Here is a 19,406-nt window from a genome sequence, read left to right as displayed (position 1 = left end):
TTCCTCCTTGCACACCTCCCATGCAAGTTAAACTTGTGCAGTCTCTTTCTGATTGTAGAGGCATGCACTTTTGCATCAACAGTAGCCAGAGCCTGCTGAAGGTCCCGTGATGACATGTTAGGGTGTTTGGAGACCTCTTTTAGAATCTTGCAGTCTGCTCTCGGGGTGAAGTTGCTTGGACGACCAGACCTGAGCATGTTGGCAGTTGTTTTGAAAGCCCTCCACTTGTTGACTATTTTCCAGACAGTGGAATGGCTGATTTCAAAATATTTTGGGTTCTTTTTAAATCCTTTACCAGACTCATAAGCTGCTACAATTTTGTTTCTGATAGCCTCAAACTGCTCTTTTGCTCTAATTTTGAATTCATGTACAACAAATAAAACAGTACAAAAGGCAAGACATGAATTATGTACAAGCGAAACACATTTATATATACAAATGAAAAAAGCAATAAATATATATTATCAATAAGATAGACAATGAGAAAAACGTTAAAGATATACAAACAGTAATATATACAATGAAAAAAACATTAAAATATATATTAACATACACATTAAAAAATAAATATAAACATTAATAAATACAATAAACATGGAGCGAGAGGGGAGCAGAGGAAGGGCGGCTCAGAATCCGATCTCCCACCAACACACAAAGGGGCGAAACGTCCGGCCGCCAGAGAGAGGACAACGTCCCGGAACCCAAGTCTGCCTCAAGAAAGAGTAACAGCCTGTATCTGGCCCTTCACAGTATTGAAAATTATGACAACGGCGCCTGCTCGAAGATCAAATTATTCCGAGCAATTCAGATGACGTACTTAAAGACAGTGAGTGTATATTGGAACCCTTTCAGATGTCTACCAAGGTCGGACAGAGGACCAACCTGTGCAAGAAAGATTCCAACTGGATGTGACAGACTCGACACAACTCAGTCGCACAAAAGTTTCTCAGGTATGAACGCTCCCACACCAGTGGGATGTTATGCACAACACGCTAGTTGAAAGCCTGGACGTAGCTATTAAACGACGTCCCACGGCAGAGCAGGGTGGTGTCGCTCGATTGTGTGTGTACACTCGTGTACCAGCAGGCGGTAGAGGGAACGGGAGTCCGTCAGTACATCGGCAGACACGGGACGACACTGCCGGATCACCGCAGCAGCGTCGACGTACCAAGAAGGAGGGTTGAAACACATAGGTGGCTGGAGGCTCAAAGGCACACCCCGTGCCAACCAAGAATCTCGCAAGGTGGCAACAGGGGTAACCCTTCAAAGACAGCGAAAGGTAACAGACAGAAGAATTGAAAGACACTGGGTCCAGACACATGGGATGATAAGATCACCCCTGTGAGGCGGCACTCGAAGCAGTCGTGTACAAGGCTTGCACGTAGTGTACAAAAACTGGAAGAAGGTCACACCTCCCCAGAACGAACCACAGAAATACATGGTAGACTCGATCAAAAGCTTTGCTCTGATCGAGGGACACAACAGACAGCAGGGACATTCCGATCCATGATGCAATGGAACAGGTCCCTCAGAAGCACCAGATTTTGTTCGATACTTCTGCCCCGCACGCTGCACACAGGATCTAAGAAACAATATTTGCATCCACGTTCAGGAGAGAAATGGGATGCCACGAGGAAAAATCTTCAGACTGGCTGGGATCCTTACAGATGAGTGTAATTAGCCCATCCAGCATTCTCGGTGGCAGAGACCCCGCAGCCAGACAGGCATTGAAAAGTCCGATTACACTTGGCTGTAAAATTTCACCATCAGCCCATCCAGCCCAGCAAGCGGCATGGACCGAGCATGGCTGAGGCTCTAAACCCGACCGGTCCAGGTAGCCATAAAAGCAGATCAATGCACTGCACGACAGACATCGGAAAAGGCAAAATCCGACAGCACCGCACGCAGAGACCGCGTACTCCAATCACCAGAAAGAGGATCACCACAATCTTGTCGAGGGAAGGAAACAAAACGCAGTTGAAGTCGCCCCCAAGGACGATATTGCCTGTGTAACCATGAACCTGTCCAAGCCCGAGAAGAAGGCATCCCGCTCCCCACTTTGGATAGGCGCATAGACATTGAGAAGCCGAATCTTACGACCCCCAATGACAACATCAACGTACACCACCCGGCCCTCAGCATCGCTATGCGACGCGAGGATGGTCCCAAGAAAATGCGGGTGGAAAAGGATCCTCACCCCCCGCGAACGTGTAGCGCCAAACGACTAGAAGGCACGGACAGGGTAACGGGAAGAAAAAGAAAAATTGTCCCTCTGAGAGGCAAAATGGGTGTCCTGTAAGAAAATTGCGTCAACTGTAAAACGGTTGAACAGGGAGAATTCGCAGAATTGCTTAGCAACGTTACGCATCACCCGGATGTTAAGAGTAAGGCAGGAAGAACCCATCAACAAATCAGAGGGGAGGACTCAGTGATGCTGCTGCTTCAACAAAGTTGGCGGAAGCAGGGGAGCGTGCAGTCTCTTGAGGCAACCCGATCCCACTTCCTCCTCGCAGCAGTGGCCGTCGATATCCGACCACCTTTGCTGCACGCGAGGGACATCCGGACTGATGTCCGGCAACAAAACGGGGCTGCAAGGCCCTCACACCTTTCCACTGTCCTCACTCAGTCCAGACAGACAGGGAAGACTGGGAAAGTCCAGAAAACTCGCGAACGAGCTGGGCGACGGTAGTTCGTCTAACGTCGTGGTCTGCGCCTCGGGTGATGGAGCTGGAACATCCACCATCTCCAGAGCCATGGCCAAGGGTCCCTCAGAACCCCCAGCCTCAGTGGAGCTAGCAGAGGAAGCCTGGGGATCCTCAGAGTCCCCAACAACCCCCACAGACCCAACCCGTACAGGGGGGCAGGACCCTCTTCAGACGGACCCGCCCTATCACATACAGAAGTAACAGGATCGTGGGTGCCCACACAGCTCCCCGTTCCCACACCACCCGACAGGGAAGCCAGAGCTCTCCATGGAGATGTGGGACGCCACAGGGTTACCTGGGCCGTCCTGTACCCCCACTGGGGCCCATCCGAGGCCGGGCTCCAAGGATGAGCTGAAGCTTCTTCAAAGGCCCCCTCCATCCTAACGGCACCCGAAGCGCCACCCTCACCCCAGAGGACACAGCCTCCACTTCTTGGGCGGGCGAGACCTGAGCCCCCTCAGAGGTCTGAGGCTCCCCCTCTCCTGACACTTCAGGCGCCTGGACAGGCGTCCCGTCGGGGACCCTACCCACGGCCGCCGCAGCCTTCTTAGCCCGGGTCTTCTTGGGCAGCGAAACCGTCAGCGGCCCCGCAGCCACCAAAGCATACGTCGCCACACGCCTCAGGCAACGCGAAGCCGTATGGCCATCACCACAAATAATACATTTGACAGTGCAGGCACTGTCTGTGTGTCCGTAGGCCAGACATATTGCGCACCACAGGGTCTGGCACTCGGCGAATAGGTGGCAGTCGAGGCCACAGCGGCAGCACAGCCGCCGCATGCCCGGGTAGTTGATCATGACCCGGAAGCCGTTCACGGTAATGAAGTTGGGAAGCGACTTCTTGGTGTCCAGGCAGATTCTTCGGTTCCCAGTACACACTGACAGGCCCATATGGTGCGCTCATGTTCTATCTTACGAACTGTGCCGTACGCCGCCAATACGTCCCTGACGACGTCATAGACCAGTTCGTAAGGGGGTACGTTATGTTATGTTTTGCCCGGCTGGTTCCACGGGCGCACGCTGGTCTCCAAATAAAAGTCACCCCTGTCCAGCAGGGAACGGGCGTGTGAAGCAGACGCCAGCGTCGCCACTTATCGCCCACCGCCAAAATTTTGCAGACACTCAGTCTGGCTACCCCCGACAGCTGCATTCACAGCGTCTATGACTGCCGAGGGTAGGGAGGCCGCGAGCACCACAAAGCGGATGGACTGCAGCCGAACAGAACACGGACAGATGGCCGTAGCCATACCGACCTACACTAGACTGTATATATACACAAAAACACACACACACACAAATGGGGCTCGCACTTCACAGGACCAAGATACACGGATATGGCCGAACACGATACTGAACACGGTAGATAATTGCAAAACTCCCGAGACGGGCATGGTAAAGAAGTGCACAATAAACCTCGCTGCGAGCCGAGAAAAAAAAAGTGAAGTGTCACGAGTGAGCACTGCGACAGGCAGCAGCACATGAAACTAAATGTTTCATTCAAAATGCTGAGTAACGATCTTCTAATCATGTGCATCTGGTGTGATACACATGTGTGAGAGTTGAGCCATTTTAAGTTGGAAGAAATGTAGGGGTGTCGTAACTTTTTTTCAGTTAGAATATGCATTTTTTGTAGAATTACATTTACAAAAGATCTTGAAAAGTCTTTTCTTCAGTTTTAATTGTTTAGTTATATTCCTATAATTTCTCAGTACTGTTGAAATTGAGATTAAATATCTATATATCCAAAAATGTTACAAAAATACACAGGCTTTCATAGGATGCCCTAACTTTTTCCTATGACTGTATAAAGCTCTGGGACATAAAGTACACTCGATAGACAATGGTATTATTTGTTTTTGTTGGTGTATTAATATATATATGTACTCTCTGACTGGAAAGTTATTCTGCAAAAATAATACATATATATCATGTTTCAAAATGTTCTAACTTCGATTTTACTTCAATCTTAGTATGTTAAATTCCAATACTTCATTTTCTGTGGACACGAGGGCCATCTGCGGCAGCTGTGTCCAATTTACAGTGTGAGACTTGAGGAAAAGCAGCAAGTCATCATCAATAATCGCCAACTTCTGGTCTACATTTTTAACCAAAGAAACAGTGTGATCGACCATCACATCATAACGTCAACAGCGACTCTCCGATTACGACACGAACGTACAAAGTACCTGGTCATGCCTGAACCGCTGGTTCGCTCTCACAATCTGTTACTGATGCATTGTTATTAATGAGTTTATGATTTCGTTTATTGAAATAGTTACATGAACATCACTTATAAATATATAACAACGTGTATTTTAAATAGAATTATTTAAAGGTTCGTTATCAATAATTTTAGAGGATATTTAACATAATTCAATTAAATTATATATTCTATCATAATAATAATAGCTTATCACATATGTTAAAACTCTGTCTTTGCGTTTAAAATAACATAAATCAATTCATTTATCACTGATATTACGTATAATAAAGTTTTGCCCTAATTAAACTAGCGTAAAAAACGTGTACAGATTGGTAAAGGTTCAGTTGATGTTAGGCCTAAAACAAATTGACTTATAAATTTCGGTGTGTGCGATTAGAATTATTTTGTATTATTCTAGAAATCACGTATTTAAACAAGTACTATTGCAATAAATATATTAACTTAAGAGCATAATGAAGTATTTTTAAAGTAATAATATATAAATATTTATTAAAAATAATAACATGTATCTGATATATTTTTATAAGATCACAGCCTGCTTCCTGTACAATATGTTTATTTATTAAAATAAAGATACATATCATAACCAAGCTTTGCTGGTGGATGTATGTGACCAGAAAGCTACCACATACAACAACCACTGACTGTGTAGAAGGTGTTTGGAATGTTTTAGTTAATTTTTGCAGGTTCATCTGTCTAACGTACTATTATTCTACACCTGGAAACACGTCACGTGATTAGTGAAAGCTAACGTTTCTGGTAGACAAGAAGACTGTCATATATAACAACTGACTGTGTAGAAGAGTTGAACTTTTTTCAGTTAAATCTTGCATGTCGATCTCTCAGATCAGAATCACTCCCATGTTCACTTTAGGTGAAGACGCATAATCTCCTGGTGGCGTAACGTATAAACTTGAGATAAGTAAAGAAAGTAAACTGTTATATAAAACCTTAAACATTTTTATTATGAAATACTAATGTATATTCGCGTTATTTCTATCACCAGCTAACTATATATAGTTGTTATATATCAGGGTGACATGTTAATCCGATAAAATCGTTGTACTTATAACAATTGTAAACTTTATATTTCATAATAAAGAGTCATTTTTATCAGTCACGTGGTTTGTGAATGTTATAGATAAAACGGAAAGTTACCAAAAGACACTTAACATTGCAAAATAAACCTAACCAACCAATCAGTAACTAGAAACTTGCCTGATTAGCCAATCAGCAACCAGCAGTTGGTGTGACTATGAAGGTAAAGAGATCTGCAAACAGTTGAAAGTCCACTAATTCCTGGTAAATCTACTATTCTGCATGAAGTAATGTGATGTATATATAAGTATTTGAAAGAAAACTTCATTGAACTGAACAAAGTTTATGTCTCATAAAAATAATCTATTTATGTAGAAATATATAATTTGTCAATTGTGTTTTTCTCATAAAAATAATCTATTTTGGTAGAAATATATAATTTGTTTCTTTTGTTTTTCTCTCTCTTAAAAATTATCTATTTATGTAGCAATATATAATTTGTTTATTGTGTTTTTCTCTCTCGCTATAGGCATTAGACTTGTGTTATCATTTGAAGGTCATTTATATTTAACGCAATATAATTAAAGCTGTGTGTTGTTTTTGTTGTTGATTTGTTTCCTAAAATTAACATTTTTAAAACGGAGCCATACGTTGTTGGGGCCTGAGAATAAAATTGTATGTTGCTGTTTGTTTCCAGATTACTTGTATAACAAACAGAATGGCAACCTCTATATCTACAGATAAGAAACTTGACCAGAAGGTGGCGATAATCACAAGTATGTAAAATTCTATAATAAAAACATGTGTGTCTTCTTACCGTTACCATTCTAACTGAACATCTGATAACTATTTCTGTATCCATTATCAAACACTCAAAAGTATTTGAGAACAAACGTATTAAATGTGTTTTTATTTCACAATGTTGTATTGATGAAATACTGTTACAAAGGGTCTTCCTTCGTGTATAACAGTCTCTAAACGTCACACATTTTAAACACGTACGTTTGTAACTGAAAATAATAAATTTAAATTGTTATGATAAAATGGTTACTGTTATATACTTATGGCTTATGAAAAACGTTACATTTCGACAGTTTTAGTTTGAATAAACGTGTTCTTGATAAACGACCTGGGCACCTATATGTTTTTACTATATTTAGTGTTTTATCAGTATATTTTATTAATTTGTATCATATAAGAAACGAATGTTTCACTACATTTTAATGGCTACAAATTAGCTAATATTGTAGCTGATTTGATCAATGACTACTTCACGAAGTTTTTGAGCAAAAGCTGGACTAGCAGGTGGCGTTAATCACAGGTTCATCAGTATAATCAACTTTTACTGTTCGTCATTTAACTCACATAAAAACCAGTGTGTGTGTGTGTAATGTCAACTCTCCCATGAGTTCTTGAAATAAAAGGATTCATAAAAACTAAAATTCATTTATTCAAACAGAATAGTTCAATTATTGTTTGCTCTTTATGATTTTAGTGACGTGGGTTCAAGAGGTCTATAAGGGGGTGATGGTGTCGTGAAACCTTTTAAGTATAATGAGTGTCAAGCTTAAAGTGAAGATGTAGCCTGGATCACCTAGCCTAGAAATTTTAAATTATGAAATATTTTTGAAGTTTTGTTGTGTATATATTTTGTTTTATTGTTAATGAATACGTTACGAATTTGTTTCATAAATGACCTTAATTCTGATTGGCTTAGAAATGAATTTACCAACGTTTGACTGCATCGATTACATTTCACTAGCTCTTTATTGGTCAAGCTTTATTTCACAAAATGTATTTATTTCAGTAAGTTATGAAATGTAAGGTTAAGGTAAGCTGTGGGGTTGGGGTGGTTTTTCCAACCTCGTCGTTTGTCACGGGCTGTGCACTAGTAATACAATAAATGTTTAATACAATAAATTAAAATTAAAACATTTTTATTAATATTGATGAACTAAGTGTCCATTCTTTACATGTTTGTTTAAAAGCTATAAAATCTTTCTTCTTTTGAGAATTAAGATACTCAAGTGTATATCTAAATATTTAGGTGCCAGTTTAGGGATAGGTAGAGCCACTGCAGTGTTGTTCTCACGCCTGGGAGCGAGGCTAGCTTTGACTGGAAGGAACCAAGAAAATTTGACAAAATCTGCTGAAGAGTGTGAAGCAGTTTCACCTTATAATCTAAATGTTTGACGAAACATGATATAATATAGAAGTGTTTAATAGAAAAGAAATGTTTAGATACAATTCAGAGAGAAAACAATGTTCCCTCTCCAGATATACATTTCTATTCATTTTATACAACGTTTAATATTCGAAGATATTAATCCTGCTGAAGCCACACAGGCGAAACTTTGGTTAATTTTTAAAAATCTATAGAGATATTACGAGTGTAAAGGTCGTTTTCTTCTACTAATGAGAAATTCTGACACATTTTGACCTTTAGTTGAGAAGCAAAAGAAATAAATAAGAAATATATAGTTCTTACAACTCTGGTATTGTTTTCAGTCTGTGAAGAAAACTGATGAAAGTATTCTCACATCATGGTTCTATAATGTGTTCTTTTAAATATATTTAACTTGTTTCAACCCAGAATATTTGTTTACCAACACACAAACAAATATCTCTAAACAGAGAAATCAAATAACTAAAAGTTCCAAATATTTGATTGACAAACGTCTAACTCTGGTGAAACATGGTTAGTAAACACGTTTGATAGTAATTAAAATGTAACAGATTACAATTAAAAGTTGATAAATGATAAGTAATATGTAATAATTCAAATGTTAATCGTGATACATTAAAATTAAATCAATTAATTATAAATAGAACGTAATTCCTGTTTTTTATTTCTGTTTTCTCACTTGAAACGTTCACTTTATTTTGTATTTTAGCCTTTGTGTATCGTCGGTGATTTAACCATAGAATCAGATATTGAACGGATTATGAAGTCAACAACTGATACCTACGGAAGACTGGATATTTTAGTGAGTTTAGTTATTACAGAAAATATCGATAAACACATTACGTCTATACCATAATTAATTTTTCTTTCATTTTTAGTACAGTTCTTAAACATTTGAAGGCTAATGTTTCATTATTATTTCTGATCAAAGTTAAACCTGGCAGGACCACTTTTTAAGAGGAACATAAAAGGCTTAGCACTCCAAGTAAAGAAAGTAAACTGGAAAAATTCTTAATTAAAGCGTTTTACTTAGCCTGTGGTTACTTTTTATGTATTATATTTTAGTCCGAGTGAATTACAAATCGTTTTGGAATAGCCAGTGTTTTACTACTTAATCAGCCTTCTCTAGGTTTAACAATACAGTTAAATACTAAAAACAAAAGCAAAAAACAAAAAAAGTCGTTCTTTGGAAAGATGAATCGCTTTTTGTATTTTAATAATATGGGACACATTTTGTACTGAAGTCTTTCTTAAAATTCATCTGTACTTGTAAGTCACTGCTCTTTAATAGAAGTGACACAGATTCCAACGTGGATGTGGTTACAGATTACGGAAATTATTAACTAGATCACGATATATAATCACAATCTGTACTCACTAAAAGTAAGAGGTAGAAAGAAAAGAGAAATTACCTCAAATGAAGAGATCATTACAGCGCGTGTTGCCTGGTAACAAACTCATCAACGTCAGAATTTTCGAACCTAACCCAAACAGCCGGCAAAGCACTAGAAACCAAAATGTCTGAAATTCCGTAATACAGTTAACATTTTACACGACTTTTACTTTTGAATCAAAAATATTCAAATTAATATAAATATAAGAGAAAAGTAAAAAAAAAATTAAAAATGTTTTGTTTTTTATTCAGGTTAACAATGCCGGAATGGCAGCGTTGGACTCAGCTGAAGATGGTTCTTTGGCTTCACTGGATTTGGTGTGGAAAACCAATGTTCGGTAACGAAGCTAGCAACTAGTAGTTCTGTAGAGAAGTTATTAAAATCTACACATAATACAAACACACATATATCTACTTAGATAAACAAGGAGAGGACTGTGTGTATATACAATTTGTAATCAATACTGTATATATATATATATATATATATATATATATTAGTATTTGTTTCTTATTAAGTACAAAAGGCTGTCTGTTTTCTGGCCCTTATGGAGAATATTTAGATAATCTGGTACACGTGTTAGTACCCGTTCTGGTGAACAGGATAAGCCTACTTCTGTTTCTCCCATTCCCCGTCATTCTTCCACGAATATTAAAATTTTAAACGTACATATGTATTTTATATTATGTTCAGTTTCCTTTAATGTAAATTTAATATGTTTTTATGAATGTGTTACTGTAATCACTTTCTGATATTCATGTATGAAACACACTACAAACAAAGTGCAATATTTCACTTTATAATACATCATAAGAAAAAATTAACTTCCAATAACTAACAATCCAAAGGAAAATAAAGTAGAATAAAATACATTGGTTCACTTGATTTTCATCTCAATTTTACATAATAAGTATGATAATGTAAACCTTTCTATTTTTACATAGTGTATTTTATGGTAGACAACGCTATTTTATTTTATTCGTAAGGCCTATTGTTTTCTTTTTCCCCCACGACATTCTAATTCTGCATATATTTCTTCTCTACATGAATTAAATGTATAGATAATCATTAGTAAATAAACAGACCTGTAATTAAATGTTAACTAAAACTTACAAAAAATGACAACTCTGCATAGAAATTATTCATGCTGTATATATGTTAATGGTAAAGAAATGAATGTTTGGGTAACAGACGATAGACGTGTGTTTCAACTTAAAATTGTGTTTTTGCGCATTTTGGCGTGTGAGTAGTGTGACTTGTGTACAGAACGCAGCGGAGAAACAAAAAGCAAGCAACAAACAAATTTTGAATTTCAAATGTACAGAATAAAAAAACTTTATACATACATCACTACCCAAAATATTAAGGCCAATGAATATAAAGAAAAAAATATGCATTTTCCGTTGTTAGACTTAACCACTTATTTTAGTAGAGCTTCAAAAGATGAAAATAACGAAAGGGAAATAAAAAAAACTTTTTTTAGAAATTAATAGGGAAAATGTGAACATTATGAAATTAGCCTAAATATCAGCTGGTCAAAAGTTTAAGACCATACTGAAACGAAGCGTTAATCGGTAAACACGTAACGAAATTTAGTCATTTCTGTTTTAGCATTGGCGTTGTCAATGTCTCCCACTGACATCTCCTGTGTTACATTGGATAAAAGGTTGACAAAGTTTGAGCGTGGCAAAATTGCCGAGCTGCAACAGCAAGGTCTCTCTCATCGTTCCATCGCTGGTAAGATTGGGCATAGTAAAACTGCTGTGACAAATTTCTTTAAAGACCCTCAGGGAGACAGAATGAGAATTTCAAGTGGTTGGCCCAAGAAAATTTCGCCGACGTTAAGTAGGAGGATTCGTCGGGTTGTCCGGCAATACACCAGTCGATCGTCGAACCTGATTAAGGCCCTTACGGACGCAGAATGCAGCACAAAAACAATAAGATGGCATCTGCTAGAAAAAATCGTAAACGTCTTCAAAGGCCAAGCCCAATTCCACACCACGAATGAGATCGGTTAAACTTTGCTGAAAAGCACCAAACTTGAGACGTAGAAAAGTGGTTTTGTTCTCTGAAGAGAAAAAAATATAACCTAGATGGTCCAATGGCTTCCAACGTTACTGGCACAATAAGGAAATCCCACCGGAGACATTTTCGGCACGACACAGTGGAGGAGGTTCCATCATGATCTGAAGTGCTTTCTCCTTCCACGGATAATAGGTTATACAAAGGCGTCAAACAGCAGCTAGCTACATTAGCATGTTCGAGAGAGCATTCTTATTGACTGAAGGCCGTCGCTTGTGTGGAAATGACTGGATCTTTAAGCAGGACAACGCTGCAATCCACAATGCCCGCAATACAGAGGACTGTTTCATAACGAATAACGGGATTCTTTTGGACCATCGTTTGTGTTCACCTGAACTGAACCCCGTTTAAAATATTTGGGGATGGATGGCAAGGAAAGTCTATAGAAATGGACGTCAATTCCAAACAGTGCATAATCTTCGTAAAGCCAACTTCATCACTTGGAATAATATTCCTCCCAGCCTTCTGCAAACGCTTATATCGACCATGCCAAAGCGAATGTTTGAAGTTATTCGCAATGACGGCCGTGCAACTCACTACTGAGACGTCTTGTTGGGCATTTCCTACCCTGTTTAGGACTTCTTTTTGGTATGGTCTTAAACTTTTGACCAGCTTGTATTTAGGCTAATTTCATGGTGATCACATTTTCCCTATTAAATTCTAAAAAGTGTTTTATTTTTATTTTTCCTCTTCTTATTTCCATCTTTCGAAGCTCTACTCAAATAAGTGGTTGAGTCTCACAACGCAAAATGCATATTTTTTTTTATGTTCATTGGTCTTAAGACTTTGGCCAGCATTGTATGTTGAATAAAGATAGAGGGAAAATATTGTAAGACTAACTTCTGGAAGTTTGAAGCTCTAGTTTGTTGTTATTTAATTTCGTTACGATTCATATATTGGAATACTTTTTTCGATATTAAAAAAAGAAACGTGTACGTTACGTTATAATTCGCTATTAAATCTCTTGAAGTAAAATGTAGAATTAGAGGATATGAAATATTAAGCAGTTTTGAAGTACTTCAGAAATAAAACGCATTTGAAAATGAAATTCTAGTAACTTGTAACTTTTATTCATATATAGACAATTTAATTTATGGGAAACGCTGGAAAACTCTACAGGATCGTTATGAAATAGTAAGGAAACAAATTTAAAAAAATTACATATATTCTGTAGAGATATGCAACCGAACGCCAGATAGGTTTTAATACTCTCGCCATCTATTGCTGTGATCGTTAGTTTGAAACATTATGAGTATTTTTTTTCTATGACTTCCAAGTGCTGTGTACCATTTGACGACGCTAGCTGTTCCTCACCTGATTGAAAGTAAATGTTCATTTGTCAACATTTCAAGCGTTCTCGGCAAAAGGGGAGTAAGTAGTCTAATATGGAAGAGCCAGTGAAAATTTGTAGAATTTCATTTGATTAAAGTTTAATAATGAAACGAAAATTTTTATTAATTCTCAGTGTGTATTTATCAAGTTTTACCTCTAATATCACGTTAATTTTTATCATATAATTTACTTATAGTTCTCTGTAATAATAGTAATTTAATTACTATTAATTTCGTTTTCTAGATCTAATTTCTTATCAAATTATTTAATCGATTTTTTTCTAGTATGTATTTTTCTAGTATTTTCCTATACCATTTAGAAAGGCGCTTTAGATCAGTTCACCAGAAGTGTGGCATTAGGTAAGTTTTTAACAAGCACATACATTTTGAAGAACAAACACAATTTTATATAAAAACATTTGGGACTGTTTATCAATAAGTTATGTTTTTTGAAGTAAGGTTTTCTTTATTTGCACATCGTAAACTACAAATTCTCTTGTCTGAGTGATTAAGTTATGTGTAGCCACCTCTGTTTCATCATCACTTTTGACCAGTAGGTTTCCTCCTAGAAATGGTTACTGATACAAGTTTACAGCAAGTAATCCCAAAGTTACACTTTTGAATCTTAGTTTAATCAAATATAATTACTTATACGTTCGTCAGAAGGAGTTAACAACACAACTTGTTTTTATAGCATATTTAATTAATTAAAATCTTAAGCGTAAAATAAATTAATTGTATGGAATAACGCACACTTAGGTCTGTATTTTTTATTGATTTCTATTATTTCTTTATATTTAATTTTATTATAGAATGCATAAATACTAACTTCAATCTTTCAGGTTGTTGTTAGTGTAAGTTTCACAACTGACTGAAAAAATGTCAAACTCAACTAATGCTTTCTTTCGGTATTAGTTTAAAGAGTTCGTAAAAAATCTGTTTTGCCCATTGAGCGATAGTAACTGTCATCTAACATCAATATACGTGTCAAATATTACTTCATCGATTTAAGTGTAACAAATTATTCTAAATAGAATTTAGTGGTATATTGTCAATACACTGTATAATCACTATACACGTTACCTAGGTTATTTATTATTTACTAAAATAAGAGTGAATATTCCTTAAAATAATATCGATTATTTATTACTTTTTGATCTATTTTTTGTGTTAATATAATTTCACACCATTAGAATACTTTTCTCCATCATAGTTTCATATAAAAAATTTGAAAATCTGGTCGCAGTGTTTATATTAAAATCAGTGTAATGTAAACCAGAGAAACAGATATTTATTACCCGTTGGATTTGTCTTTAAAATTTTCTTATTTTTCCAGATCTTGCTCCCAAACAAATCAGAGTGAACTCAATAAAGTAAGTGTGTTTTTATGTGTTCATAACCTCTATTCAAAAAAGTGTTTCGGATACATATTAATTTTTAATTTGATATATTTAAAACAGGGCTCAGTTTACTGTTTATCGTATTCGTACTGTGAATATGAGGTACAGGCAGAGAGAGTATTTTGTTTAGATATCCTATTCTCTCCAAAATCAAATACATACTGCTAACGATGGTGTCTGTCCCAACGATTGTCTGTGTCCTGTTATAAAAGCTGTGTACGTAAGCGAACCTCAACATTTATAATGATGGAAGAACTAATCACACTCTTATTTACATTTCACAACTAAACATTACTTAAATAATATAAATTTAGAGCTACTGTATGTTATTGTTGAGTGTCTCTTAACATGAATGAAATTCTCAGAAACTACTTTTTGTAGTGAATGGTATAAGTAGCTTAGAACTTTGATTCTGAGTGAAACCAAGAATATAACACAATTAAACTTTCTAAAGTTCATGAAATAATTTAAATTGTTGTACAGACTTAAACTCTTCCTGTCACTGAAAACAGGTTTGGTTTAGTTTTTGAATTCCACGCAAAGCTACACGTGGGCCCTCAGCGTTAGCAGTGTAAGGTTCGGGGAAAAGTAGCAAGTCATCATCACCCACCGCCAACTTTTGGGTCACTCTTTTACCAACGAAGAGAGAGATAGAATGTAACATTATAACGCCCCAACGGCTAAAAGGGCGAGCACGTTTGGTGTGACAAAGATTCGAACCCGTGACTCTCAGATTTCTAGTCGAGTGCTTTAGCCAGATAGCCATGCCGGGCTACTGGGAACTGGTACTTTTTATGTTGTATAATAATTTTTCAGTTGTTAAAAATTATTCTCTACAAAGGGTGTTTTATTCCTTTATCCACAACACTTGTTAAAGAAGGTGAGGAAGATACCATTTGTACATTCAGAGTAAAGATACCTCTCTTCATATATTTGTTGAAGCTAATCCATCCCAAGTCTCTTATAATTCCCATCACTGACCTCAAAGTTCATGGTTCACAGTCGTGGATGATCCTACAATATTTAGCCAAGAGATGGCGTTGGGTGTTGAAGATTTGTTTATCAGCTCAAAATTAAGTACGGCTGATGCAGTCACTTAGTTTTTAACTATTTTTTTTATTATCTTAAGACAGTTCATCAAAGAAAATTTTGATTTTTTTTCAGAGTTGTAAAAGAACAATTATTTTGAGTTGTTTCCTATCTCCTGTTAAATTTTAAATAGTAAAAATTAACGTATTTTATAGATGCTTCAAAATTTCTGGATTACCTTAATCACAACTGAACAAAATTACGATTAACAATGAGATAGGATATTAGATAACCTGTATTGTTTGAGTTATAAGTTAATCTGTTATTTACTGTCGGTATGGTCTAAGGTTCGAGACGTAATGCTGCGCAACACGTTCTGTACTATAAACAAGAGCTCAGGACATAGCAGCAGATAATTCTGTTTTACATGTCTAGGATTCAACAAAGTTTATGTGGTAACTTGTGCTGATCGTTATGTGACTTTCTACTGCAAGTAGTTCAACACTGTTACTGTTATACTTGGCTATTTAGCTTCACGTGTTCCATAAGATACCATTCAGGTTGCGAGTTCCACCACCCTTTAAAAATAAACATTGTATTTTTGGAAATACAATTATATAAAGTTTGGAGAATGAAATTTTCAAGCAATAGAGAAGTTTCTTAGGTATTTAACGTAAAAACACACAACAGGTTTTCTGAGCATAACCGTCTCTATATTTGTTGTTACAGACTGGAGTTGAAGGAGGACAGCTAGATAACACGTTAACAGCACTCTCCGTCAATCCTACGGTAATTCTTGTTTGACACAGGCTATTCTCGGTGTCACACTTAAGACTATACATGTATTTCTTACTCTATTTATAAATAATAATTCAATAGAATATCTAAATTTATATTTAGTTTGATTTTTGTTATTAATTTTAATTTATTTGCTTCGTATTTCTAATACGTTGAACGTATGATGTTTGAAATCTGTGAGAATTTATAAAGAATAGAATACTGTGGTAAGGATTACTCAGTTGTTAAAGTTTGTAAGTAATGCTTTAAATATTTTGCATCCTAATGCTCTCTATGTATTTTTATTTTGCAGCCCTGGATATACTGAAACAAATATATTTTTAACCATTGGATTAGACATAAAGGAAGTACGTGAAAAGTATATCAGTTTGTTGGTATTCAACTATAATACGATTTATTTAAAGTTAGAAACAGTCACTAGATTCACAGAAAATACTGTACAAGAATGTTAATTAAAATCAAAGACATAGTGTGATGTCCAACATAAACTATTGGTATTTATTGGAATATTGGTGTTGTTTCTCTTTACTATTGTTTGTAACCCAAATGTTACTATTAACCTCCTAACCAACAAAGTAATGGTGTTATTTCTGTTTACTATTGTTTGTAACCCAAATGTTACTAGGAACCTCCTAACCAACAAAGTAGTGGTGTTGTTTCTGTTTACCATTGTTTGTAACCCAAATATTACTATTAATCTCCTAACCAACAAAGTAATGGATCCGTAAGCTCCTTGGTTCACGACTATGTCACATCTGGCTATATTCAGTCTTCGTGAAGAGGAATCGAACTGATGGTTTTTGGGTTTTGAATGCAAAGAGTTACCACTGCCCCACCATGGAAGTGTTTTCTATATGAACAGTATATCAGAATGTGCTTTTTGATTTTGATCGTGTCGGTATACATGGGGTTATAATAAACACATTATATTTTATAAAACTAATTTATTTCTCCATGGTCATCATAAGGTGTTGGAATGTTGTTTCTAGTTATTTACAGGAATTAATTGTTCAGTTTCAGGTTTATTTGTTTGTTTATCTAATCTCAGAGCCCTGTTAGACAGCGTGTGTGTTTCTGCCATACTGATTTATAATTCATTTAAAATTTTAATACTGAATATAACATTGCGTAAATATATTTGGTTGAATAATAAATTTTAATTAATTCGTCAAAACTACAACAGTCATTGAAGTTCCGAAAATCAAACCAGAACTAACCAGGGATATTTATTTTTGACCTTTCACCAAATACATACTGAGCATAATTTTGACGTCTATCCCAGAAGGTTCTCTGATGCATTCGGTTCAGTCGAATAAGTTATAAATATAAATGTAAGTACAATTAAAAAATCACTAATTTTTCACTTTTTAACACTGAAATTTAACGTCAACTGCAACTAAATATTTTTAAATCTGTATATTACAGATTAAGAAAGAAGCATCCGAGTCATATCCACTTGGTCGCATAGAACAACCGCAAGAGGTCGCCAATGCAATCGCTTTTCTCGTTTCAAACGAAGCTTCGTATATAACAGGAGAAACTCTGGTGGTAGATGGCGTTAGAACTATCTCTTACAAATGAGTTTGGGTTTTGTTTTTCTTCTGCAACAGTAAAACCTAAGTTGCTGATTTATTCCGTATATTCTTTATTTGTGTGATGGTAGTTAAGGTGGTGATTTAACTGATCTAAGTCTTTTGGTTGACTGTTCTGATCTTTTTTTTTTCTGGTGTAATACATTTTTCGCTTTAAATAAAACATTATTAATTCATTCCATTCAGCCTCTAGTTATTAATTTTGAATAAAATGGTCGTTAAGAACAAAAGAAACGAAATATAATATTGTTCATAGAATTTTTTTTATATTAAATGGTACATCAGCTAGGTGACATCAACCAAAGTATTCTATTCTTGACCAATTTCAGTCACAAATACTCGCTTACGAAAACAGTTTTTCTGACATCGAAATAATGTTGGTGTGGTGTTTGTCAGTGTAGTTTTTACATAGTATAGACCTTAGTTTTGTGCCTGGTTTTTGTAATGTCCTAACTGATGCTTTTGTATTTATTTGACCATTGGTATAGTCAGTTTGCTTAAAATATCGTTGTTCTCTCAATAATCATTGTTGTTTAAAAAAACTGTTCGCTTATACTGCACTTTCAGATTACTCACAGAGCAACACTTTTCTCGATATGTTTCCCTCAAATGTTGTAACTTTCTAAACATCATTACTTTGAAAAACAGATTTTTTGTACTGCATTTTTCTCTTTTTGTTGCTACAAATAATAATCTGGTGCATCCACATATTTAGCGATGCCTCTCAATGATAGAAATTATTAGCAATAACAAAATAACAGAAATTACTTTTCTTTTTAAACACCATAGTACAGATACGAAAATTGTATTTAGAACAGTGTAATATAGATAATGCAACTGTATTTACAGTATTATCTACAATACACTCTATCTAACTACCCTTTTAACCAGTATTGTCCATGGTTTATCTGATCTAGTAAGGTATAATACAAAACACCAGCTACAATGAAATTTCTGGAACACATGTTGATGTGAAATTTGACATATTTTAGTATTTGGCCAATTACTAAAGTACATTTTAGCCTGGTGACTAATCAATAAATATGTAGTTTGATAAAGCTTAAATTCAAGGTTCGATTCTCGCTATAGGCCTAGCGCAAATAGTCCATTGTGTAACTTGACGTTTAACGACAAACACACCAAAATTATTTAAAGTAATCTTCGATAGGACTTACGATTCCTGAAGTTATCTCTTTTTACCATCAATTTATGATTGGATACAAACAACTACAGATGCCTCCTGTCGTTTTACAAATTAAATGTGATTAATTACAGTGTGCTACTGATGCTGTGCTGCCTTATATATTCAGAAATTTAAAATATTAAAAGTCAATCGTTCTTATATTTAGAATATAAGGCAATTGACTTTTTTCTTAATTTCTAACAAATATTCATTTCAATTGTTTTATGACCATGTTAATGATGGTTGAGCGATAAGCCTGAAAGATTATAATACTAAAGTTCAGGACTCGATTCTTCTGGTGAGAACATTGCAGATAGACAAATCAGCAGATTCTTGCTTAAAAATAAACAAGCATTCTGTTGTTGTAGAGCAAGAAAAATAAACTAAACGAAGATTTATCTCTCTTTTTCTCTCTTCTTTTTTTTTACGAATGATGTGTTTTTAT

General features: G+C 35.9%; 1 protein-coding gene across 7 annotated transcripts in view; it reads left to right on the top strand.

The window, feature by feature from the left end:
* Nucleotides 1-17,957, top strand: part of LOC143257277 (putative oxidoreductase YhdF) — a 28,732-nt gene extending 10,775 nt beyond the window's left edge. For 2 of the 7 annotated variants that reach the window (XM_076515715.1, XM_076515714.1), the window contains exons 4-13: nt 4,676-6,231; nt 6,665-6,743; nt 8,015-8,154; nt 8,862-8,954; nt 9,798-9,883; nt 12,906-12,999; nt 13,280-13,319; nt 14,296-14,332; nt 16,479-16,533; nt 17,612-17,957. In XM_076515715.1, the coding sequence (XP_076371830.1) occupies nt 6,686-6,743; nt 8,015-8,154; nt 8,862-8,954; nt 9,798-9,883; nt 12,906-12,999; nt 13,280-13,319; nt 14,296-14,332; nt 16,479-16,533; nt 17,612-17,767 (759 nt within the window). In that variant the 5' untranslated portion in view covers nt 4,676-6,231; nt 6,665-6,685 and the 3' untranslated portion in view covers nt 17,768-17,957. Of the gene's footprint in view, nt 1-4,627; nt 6,232-6,310; nt 6,393-6,664; nt 6,744-8,014; nt 8,155-8,861; nt 8,955-9,797; nt 9,884-12,905; nt 13,000-13,279; nt 13,320-14,295; nt 14,333-16,117; nt 16,178-16,478; nt 16,534-17,611 lie in introns of those variants that run through there. The other 5 variants (XR_013031760.1, XM_076515720.1, XM_076515716.1 and 2 more) reach the window with 5 other exon arrangements.
* Nucleotides 17,958-19,406: the final 1,449 nt, after the last annotated feature.

Source organism: Tachypleus tridentatus, chromosome 7 (genome assembly GCF_004210375.1).
Source record: "Tachypleus tridentatus isolate NWPU-2018 chromosome 7, ASM421037v1, whole genome shotgun sequence".
NCBI lineage: Eukaryota > Metazoa > Arthropoda > Merostomata > Xiphosura > Limulidae > Tachypleus > Tachypleus tridentatus.
Note: the sequence above shows the minus strand (reverse complement) of the source record. Positions and strands in the feature narration are given on the sequence as shown.